We start from the raw sequence: 9,851 nt of genomic DNA, 5'->3' as shown, positions 1-9,851 counted from the left end.
GTAAAAGATCATATCAGAAAAACAGTTCTACATTAATATCACAACAACAAAACAATAATAGGAATACTTATAGACTCATATTAACAGGCATCTCATAGACTACTATTAATAATAAAAAAAATCTTAACCATAATAGAATAGAATAGAAAGCTTTGTCATAATAATACAAAATAAACTTACAATATCGTGGGACATCACTTGGGCAATGAAACCACAGGATAGGGTTATCAAGGTAAAAATCCACATTGCAATAAATAGATAAAAAATAGAAACCTATAGGCCTATTGTGAGTTCAAATACATCAAATGAACCATCTGCAAGTGACAATAGCTGGGTCAGAAACAGAAGCCACTAGATGCTTTGAATTGAATAATGCATGTTCTGATGATGTGTCGTACAAGTGTGACCGTTACATAGTCCGCACCACTCACAAAACTCCGCCCATAGTCAATGTACTCGACTTCGATTCTGCCAGTAAAAGTAAGTCGATTCTCCAATGCTATTAATAATATAATGGATTGGCGCACCGTAATCCAGGAAACTTTAGTTAGCGTTAGTATCAGCGATTACATATTGGAAGGCTGTTCCTCACTTGCAATAGGCCTACTCCATACGGAGTTTTGCACAATGTTGCAATATCGCAATGCGCTCTGTGAGGTTCAACGGGACACGGACAGGTCAAATGGAATGCTGACATTTATTTCTTAACACAATTATTGCAGTTTGATGCTTTAGTTGCATGCTTACATTTAAAAAATAACAACGAAAAATTGTCATCCACTGACTTATCGTCCATCTCGCAAGGTAGACCTGCACTCTGTTGTAACACAAGCTTATATAGGATTTCTATTTCTGCAACTTATGGATCTTGACCTAAATAGCACTGTTCTAACCTCAAAGTTGCTATACAGCCTTCCCAAATGTGTCTGTTTATTTTAATAGCCTATAGCCTACCATCCCACTTGTTATTGTAAAATAAAAATAAACATGCGAAAAATGCCACTACACCATGGTTTAAGGCTGCATATTGTATTTTTGGCACTTGGTCAGGTGTTATAAGAAACAAAGGGGAAATAAAATACCTTCATTGTGTAACCTTTTAAAATCGAAATACTGTGATCGAATGACTGAATTTCAGCTTCTTTCGGAGAAAGTCTATTTCATCTTCTCTGATTTGTGACTTTAGCTTTTTTGTGTGTTTCTAATACCAGCCCCCTTGAAAATGTCCAGTCATTCTTTTGTTTTGTTTAAAGAGGTGACCACTTTTATTTAGGCTTCATTCAAACTGTTGTGGGGCTGATAGCTTGAATGTAAGGTGCTTCAGGGAGCTGAAGCACCAATCTGCAAATTATACTACAGCATATAACCCATGGATGTGTCTGATTTTGCCCCTTCAGGTCATCCACAACCTGGAAGTCCCCATTTCCTGTAGCAAGTAGACTACATAATAAACCATATCAGATGTAATAAAAAAAATCGATCCTTTTTGCGGCTAAAGCTAAAATGATAGAATCTCTCCTTGCGTCTGTGTGTTGTCTTTTCCAAACCCATCATTTGTTTTTGTTGATGTTCTTTCTTCAACGCTGCTAAGCCGTGACCAGTGAATGAAGACTGCCCTTCCAGAGCGAGGATGCTGCGTTTGGCCCCGTTAGCCAGAGCCGGCGCCCAGTGGATGGGGGCCCAGATCACCAGGGGGGTCTTGGAGGATGGCCGGGGGATCTGCACCTGGCTGCCCCCTCTTTTCTCTGCCCTCCCCCGCGGCGCCACCTTCAACGCCAGGTCCGCGCGCAACTCCTCCACGTCGACGGCGGCCAATCAAAACACGCCGTCGTACAGCTACGTCGTCGTGGGGGCGGGGTCGGCGGGCTGCGTCCTGGCCAATCGCCTCAGCGAGGACGCCCATGAGTCGGTCTTGTTGCTGGAGGCGGGGCCTAAAGACATGTTGCTAGGCAGCGTGCGGCTATCCTGGAAGATTCACATGCCTGCGGCCCTGACCTACAACCTCTGCGACGATAAGTACGATGCCGGGTTAAACGGGCGTTTATTGGTCATGAACGTCACGGAGGGCGGGGTGAATTACACATTTCCCTTCGTATATAACTATATATATATTGATTCAGAAGGACATTATTGATAATAAACGTATAGCAAGCGTTTATGAATAATCTCGACCAGTATTCCCAAATGCTTCACCCAGGCACTAGCTACAGGAAGCTAAAGAGCTTCTTGTGGCAGTGTGTGAGCAGAACTTCACGGTCAATCGTCACTGCTTTTAGAATACGCCAGTCTTTGCATTAAGATCCCAACTATCCTGAAGACACTTTGTTTTTCCCTTTTCCCAGGTACAACTGGCACTACCACACCTTACCCCAGGCCCACATGGACGAGCGGGTCATGTACTGGCCCCGGGGCCGGGTGTGGGGAGGGTCGTCGTCGCTCAACGCCATGGTGTACATCCGGGGCCACGCCGAGGACTACGACCGCTGGCAGAGGGAGGGCGCCCAGGGCTGGGACTACCAGCACTGCCTGCCCTACTTCAGGAAGGCCCAGAGCCACGAACTGGGAGAGGACCGGTACTGTCAGTGACCGGGTTAAAATGGCCTTTAGAGAAGCTGGTGGCGGTCGGTGGGCTCAGCTCGCTGATGCGCTGAGCACGTAGGTGATATGCCTTTTAAAGGAAAGGGTTGGATTCAGACTGGCGGTTCTTTCCTTCCCTCTCGCCTTCAACGTACCTTCCTGTCTCTCTCCGCTCGCCTGTTGTTAAAGGCAGACAAAGCCCATCTAATATATATATATATATGTATATATATATATATATATATATATATATATATATGAAGAAACTGGTAGGACAGTCTTGTAGTTACTTTGTAGTTGTTTGCCTCCCTCCTGAACGTTTCTAGGTTCAAACCCCAATTTCTGCCTGTATATCTGCTGCATATCTGTCTAATAATTGTAGGCATCCTTCAGCAAGATGGGCCTTAACCATAACTGCTGTCAAACTTAAACCTACAGAACCTTCTGTTTCAGCCATCGGTCTATTTGTAGAGCAAAAAAAATTATGTTTGGCACATACAATTCCGGTTTCTGATTCGGTTATTGCTCCTGTCGTTGCAATAACCACGCATATGTTTTAAGATCTGAAACGTGACCCGAGCCCTTGTGCCGTTCGCTGTGGCAGGTATCGGGGAGGAAGCGGACCCCTGCACGTCTCCAGAGGGAAGACCAACCACCCCCTCCACCAGGCCTTCATCGAGGCGGGCCAGCAGGCCGGGTACCCCTTCGCCCAGGACATGAACGGACTGCAGCAGGAAGGCTTGGGCTGGATGGACATGACCGTCCATAAAGGTCAGCCCATCATCTCTCCTCGCACGCATGCATCCTCTGTTTGGGTGCCCCCCCCCCCCCCCCCCCCCCGGAGGGAATCAAACCCCCCCCAACCCTGCTGGAGGTTCGCAAGAATCCAAAGAGAACTTTAACAACTGCAGGCAGTCCTGAGTCACGCACCGTGTCGCAATGATGTGAGTCATGTCGGTCCATATGGGAGATGTCACTGTGGTCCACCCTCTCTTACCCCATCAGCCAACACATGCTCCATTAGCGTTCAGCTACAGGGAGGGTGCATATCCACACACAACTAGCCGGCATGCTATGTTAGGGAAACCTTGCACCATCTGGTGCAAGGTGCATGACTCATTGTGAAGCTTGAATTGCAGTTTAAGTGTGGTTGAAGCGCACAGTGTTTCATTCATTGTGTCAACAGTTGGGCTTTCCTTTTCGACCCGTTGGCAATAGTCTTTGTGTATTGGTCAACACACAGGCAGAACTCATCGAGCAGGAATTATCTTTACCTCGGTTTGATTTATGTATAGTTATTAAATGTATGTATTTCTATTATTGTTATATTTGTGAATAATTTAAAGTAGTTGCTACTATCTACCCGGACATGTTTTTGTGTCTTTGGTTGTTGTTTCCCATTTTCAATCAATAATCATTGATTTGTCATCATCCATTTATTGGGACCGACGACCTTGTGATAGTGCTCTTCCAAAGTAACGATCACTTTCTTGCAACACACACACACACACACACACACACACACACGCACGCACGCACGCACACACACACACACACACACACACACACACACACACACACACACACACACACACACACACACACACACGCACACGCACACGCACACGCACACGCACACACACACACACACAGGGAAGAGGTGGAGCACAGCCAGCGCCTACCTCCGGCCCGTCTTGAGTCGGCCCAACCTAACGGCGGAGGTCCGCTGCCTCACCACCAGGGTACTGTTTGAGGGGAAGCGTGCGGTCGGCGTGGAGTACACCCAGAACGGGCAGAAGAAGAAGGTACAGGCCTTTTACATTCTATTGTCTGTCGTTGATCTGAACCGACCGACAGTGAATACCTACAGGACATTGGGGGATTGAACCAACGGTCTTTTGAGCTGGGAGTCACACGCTAATCGGTACACTCTCCTGCCCTTGCAAAGGACTTCACCGACATGACAGAGAGAAACATCAACACATTAATGGAACAGATTATTCATCAGATCAACAACCTGTAGGGGATTACAGATGTAGAGCAACGCTTGACAGAAACAGTGCAGATAGTGATTCAGAGGATAAGGATTCGATTAGAATAACTACATTTTTTCATTTTCATATCACCCTTAAATACTACTAGCCTTTTGCAGAACCTCTGCATCTCAGAATCGCTCTCTCTCTCCCCCCCCCCCCCCCCCCCCCCCTGGTAGGTGTTTGCTGATAAGGAGGTGATATTGAGTGGTGGAGCGATCAACTCCCCACAACTACTCATGCTGTCTGGGGTGGGAAACGCCAACGATCTGAAACCTCTCGGTATTCCTGTGGTTCAACATTTACCCGGTATGTGTGCGTGTGTGTGTGTGTGTGTGTGTGTGTGTGTGTGTGTGTGTGTGTGTGTGTGTGTGTGTGTGTGTGTTTGTGTGTTTGTTTGCTTGTTTGTTTGTTTGTTTGTTTGTGTGTATGTGTGTCTGTGTGTCTGTGTGGATGTGTGTCTGTGTCTATCTGTTTAATCCCACGTCGACAGTTCCACTGAAAAGTATTTTCTACATGAAGAGGCGGATTGATATCTCAAATTCGCACGTAGAGGAAACACCATAGATAGCATCAACGGTCGCCGTTACTTCCCCTCCTTTCCCACGCTTGCTCTCCTGGCTGAACTTACTTCCTGATCTCTCTCTCTCTCTCTTTCTCTCTCTCTCACTCTCACTCTAACTCTCTTTCTCTCACTCTCTCTCTCTCTTTCTCTCCCTCTCCCTCTCACTCTCACTCTAACTCTCTTTCTCTCACTCTCTCTCTCTCTTTCTCTCCCTCTCCCTCTCTTCCTCATACCCTCTCTCTCCCTCTCTCTCTCTCTCTCTCTCTCTCTCTCTCTCTCTCTCTCTCTCTCTCTCTCTCTCTCTCTCTCTCTCTCTCTCTCTCTCTCTCTCTCTCTCTCTCTCTCTCCCTTCAAGGGGTGGGCAGTAACCTGCAGGACCACCTGGAGCTGTATGTGCAGCAGCAGTGCTCCCAGCCCATCACCCTGTACAAGGCCCAGAAACCACATCACATGATCAAGATAGGCCTGGAGTGGCTGTCCATGTTCACCGGTAAGACACACACGCACACACACACACACACACACACACGCACACACACACACACACACACACACACACACACACACACACACACACACACACACACACACACACACACACACACGCACACACACACGCACACACACACACACACACACACACACACACACACACACACACACACACACACACCTGCATCAAATCAAATACTGTTGGGCAGACATCTGAAAGTGCCTAGCTTAGTTTATGTGTGCAGTTTCCTGTTTGATGATCTCTGAGACTTAACTACTACCCCCTCCCCGCCCCCCATCCAACACCTTGCCAAAATGGCAACCGTGTGCGTGTGCGTGTGTGTGCGTGCGTGTGCGTGTGCGTGTGCGTGTGTGTGTGTGTGTGCGTGCAGGTTACGGGGCGACGGCCCACCTTGAGAGTGGAGGGTTCATCCGAGGCCGTCCCGGCGTCACCCACCCCGACATCCAGTTCCACTTCCTGCCGTCGCAGGTCATCGACCACGGGCGCGTGCCCTCCAAGATGGAGGCCTACCAGGTCAGCGTGTGTGTCTGTGTGTGTGTCCACTACAAGAACTGCAGTCAGTGGTTCCCCATCATTTGGGCCCTTGACCCCATTTCTTGATTCCACAACATAGGACTTGTAAGAGCCCTTGATTGATTTGTGTGTTTTCTGTTGAGTGTGCGGGGGTTTAGCAGTCATGTGACAAATGTTGGGGTGGGATAATCTTCAGAATTATAATCTCATGGTAATCTGAATGGTATTAGTCAGACTCAGATGCTGCCCCTGCATAAACACAGCTCCCAACGCAGGATCACAGAAGAAATGTGTACGCGTGTACAACACTGGAAACAAAGCACAAGCATAGGTGTGTAGGTATTGTGGCAGACTTGCCAGGATTGGGGATTGAAAGGAGACATTTGACAACCTGCTTGCTCCACCCCCAAGCCATACATGGACTTCCTCCAATTCAAGCAGGCAGTGCAGGCTACCACAAGCCAGAGGTAGGGCGAGAGCTAGGGCAAGCAAGCAGGCAGGCAGGCAGGCAGGCAAGCAAAAGGCAAGCAAGCAACAGGCAGGATCTTTGTGATCGCCTGGAAGCTCGGTACGGCCTAAGAGAGCATCTTCATGATCTTCTGTGAACATTGTACGGCTAAGAGAGAGAGAGACCTGGACAAGGACTACGGACTACGGTCTTTGGATTACCCATTTCCCCTGGTGATAACTATTTACCCGATAAATAAATCACCCTTTTGAACTGCTTTGTGTGTTGTGTCGGTTTGATCTGTTTAACTTGGTGGCGTGGAAACCCCACACCCACTGGCCCGCTACAGTATGATCAGTAAGTTTGTTTTAAAACAGTGTGCGGTTGCTGTGTTGTAGGTTCACGTTGGGCCAATGAGAAGCACCAGTGTTGGTTGGATGAAGTTGAAGAGTGCCAACCCATTGGATCATCCTATTATCCAGCCAAACTACCTTTCCACTGGTAAGACCCTCCTCCCTGTGTTTCCACCATTAGTGTTTTCATTCCAAAAACAAGTGACAATAAAACATAACCCCCATACTTCATTTGTGTAATGCAAAAAATGACTGCACAAAAAGTGGTGAAACAAAACAGCTGCATGTATTTGTGCGTCACACAGACTCTGTAAGAAAACGATCGAAAATTGAATGCAGAAATTGAATGCAGAATGCAGCTGAATCAGAGATCACGATTCAATCCCCATGTCTCGAGTGTGACCTCTCCCACTCTCCGCCCCCGCCCACGTCCTCCCAGAGGTGGACGTGTCTGAGTTCAGGCAGTGCGTCAAGCTCTCGCGAGAGATCTTCGCCCAGCGGGCCTTCCAGCCGTACCGCGGGCCCGAGCTCCAGCCGGGCCCGGGGGTCCAGACGGACGCCGAGATCGACGCCTTCGTGCGGCGCAAGGCTGACAGCGCCTACCACCCGTCCTGCACCTGCAAGATGGGCGCGCCCTCTGACCCCGCAGCCGTGGTGGACCCCGACGCCCGAGTGCTGGGTCTGGAGGGGATCCGCGTGGTCGACGCCTCCATCATGCCCAGTGTTGTCAGCGGTAACCTCAACGCGCCCACCATCATGATGGCGGAGAAGGCGGCCGACGTGATCCGGGGGCGCCCCGCGCTGGTGGACCCGGGGGTGCCCGTGTACCGGCCCGCCACCCTGGAGACGCAGAGATGAGGCGCAGGACAGGAGCAGTGTGGGCGGGGTCGTGAGCGGCGATGGTTGGACGGGGAGTGATTGTGTTGGGCTGGAAATGTTACCAAATTGTGTGAGTTCGATGGCCGTTTCCATTTTCTTTTTAAGTATATTGAGGCTTTTTATCTTGGCCCAGCCCTTTGATTCCATGCCATATACGCATCAACAAACGTATCGGTTCTTCCACAGAACACGACCAAGGAACATAATGTGTCATGCCTCATCAAATGTCAATTAGGTCATCGTGACATTAGACTAAATACTCTTAAATGTGAGCATGTTTTTTTTTTTAACACATTGGCTTTTCGTTGCATTTTCTTTCATCGGGAATCTTACCAGAATGGTTAGATACATTTTAGACAAATGATTTTGTTTACACTTTGTACGTATATACACGTATATTGCAACGTTCAATTCCTTAAATGAATTATATCCTCGTGTCCGAGTCTGGGAACATCCAGGACACGCTCATAAACGTACTTCGGCCTGGCTTCCGCCTAGGCTTTAGGCGGTTCCAGAATTAACCGACGATTCGTACTTGTGGAACTCAAAGGTGCCAAAGTGTTAAAAGTTAGTGAGGAGTGTGACTTTCGCCTTTTGATGATATGACTAATAATGTGGAACTACAGACAGGAAATACTTGTGTCACAGTGTTAACCACTTTACTTTACAAATATGTACTACAAATTAGACATGATATACTTGTTTACATGATTTTGAATAATGGAAATATGAATGGTGTAGAATTAAAGCAAATAGAGATATGCTTTTAATTATAAATGATAATTTATATAGTGTATATGTTTGGCAACATATATATGTAGCCAAACATGTTACATTATGCAAGACTGTGTTAGTGCCTGTTACTTCAAATACATGTTATACATTGACGTAATATTATGCCCATAACCAGTGTTATGGCAAGTATATAACAGTGCTGCTTGATTTAAATGTTAAATACTTTTTTAGCACAAACTGAATAATTGAATCTTTCAAGGAATTGAAATAGCATGTATAATTGTTTTTTTTCTTGTATTTAGATTTTTTTTTTTTATTAACTGTAAATGAGAATCAGAAGCCATCCAATGACCTCACACTCTTAGTGAGTTTATTAAGAGTTTGTCTTTACAAAAAACGTCACTACATTTCAAAAGAATGAATGTAGAAAATAGTCTTGTGTAGTTGTACATTTTTACAAAAGGTACTAAGCTACGTGTGTGTCCTTGATTTCATTGTTTTTAGGATAAAAGTGTAAAGTTGTATACATTCTTTACAGATTTTATACATGTTAGCAACATTTCGAACAATCATTTGAAACAATAAATCAGTCCAAGAAAAAGAAAGGTTCCTGATGTGTTTGTCTGTTTTGATAAAAAGTAGGAACAAAAGCCATAAAAGAAGGGCCTCACTATTTTTCTAACTGTACTGGGACTACTTCCATTGGTATTAACACATCTGGAAGTAGAGTGGCGCTTTACAAATTATAAATATTAGCAACTTAATATTGTTGACCAATTAAACAGTTGGAAAACTAACAGCACAATATTGGTTTCAATGTCAGTATATGGACATCATATTCCAAAAGTCTTTCCATTGGTTCTGATTCGATGGGAGTGCCACCTCCTGTCTTATAAAGAGTTGCACACAATTCAATCATGACTTAATGAGCAGCCACAGTGGGCAGAGACTATTTACCTGTTGAACTATCCAAGTTCAACAGTTACCCTTCTCCGCATCTGTGGAAAACCCCCCAACTTATGACACACGTATCAAAGTAGCCCTTTGATTCCACAGAATCTGGTTGCCGTGACAAAAGCACTTTGTAACTGACTCAAACACAGTAAGTAGGCAGTCATTACTGCTGTGCTCTCCCAGCTATATAAACATTTTTATTCTGAAGGGACCTTTAAGCAGGCAGTGTTTTGCCAGAACTGGTACAGTGAAGTAGCAAGTGTGTGTCGAGTCGTTTCTC

The 9,851-nt window shown here is 46.3% G+C and overlaps 1 protein-coding gene across 5 annotated transcripts; it reads left to right on the top strand.

Annotated features, from left to right (window-relative positions):
- Window positions 1–364: 364 nt before the first annotated feature.
- chdh (choline dehydrogenase) lies at window positions 365–9,226 on the top strand. Of its 5 annotated transcripts, none has more exons than XM_060057161.1 (11): window positions 432–480; window positions 1,398–1,463; window positions 1,592–2,016; window positions 2,343–2,573; window positions 3,182–3,348; window positions 4,231–4,382; window positions 4,790–4,919; window positions 5,531–5,665; window positions 6,060–6,202; window positions 7,049–7,151; window positions 7,443–9,226. In XM_060057161.1, the coding sequence occupies exons 3-11, from the start codon at window positions 1,631–1,633 to the stop codon at window positions 7,859–7,861; spliced, it is 1,866 nt and encodes a 621-aa protein (XP_059913144.1). In that variant the 5' UTR covers window positions 432–480; window positions 1,398–1,463; window positions 1,592–1,630; the 3' UTR covers window positions 7,862–9,226. The 5 variants fall into 5 exon arrangements, with proteins under 5 accessions (XP_059913152.1, XP_059913144.1, XP_059913177.1 ...); XM_060057194.1 differs by lacking the exon at window positions 432–480 and adding an exon at window positions 502–804 and having other exon boundaries at window positions 1,398–1,435; XM_060057176.1 differs by lacking the exon at window positions 432–480 and adding an exon at window positions 502–804.
- The last annotated feature ends 625 nt before the right edge of the window (window positions 9,227–9,851 follow it).

Source organism: Gadus macrocephalus, chromosome 1 (genome assembly GCF_031168955.1).
Source record: "Gadus macrocephalus chromosome 1, ASM3116895v1".
NCBI classification, from domain to species: domain Eukaryota; kingdom Metazoa; phylum Chordata; class Actinopteri; order Gadiformes; family Gadidae; genus Gadus; species Gadus macrocephalus.
Note: the sequence above shows the minus strand (reverse complement) of the source record. Positions and strands in the feature narration are given on the sequence as shown.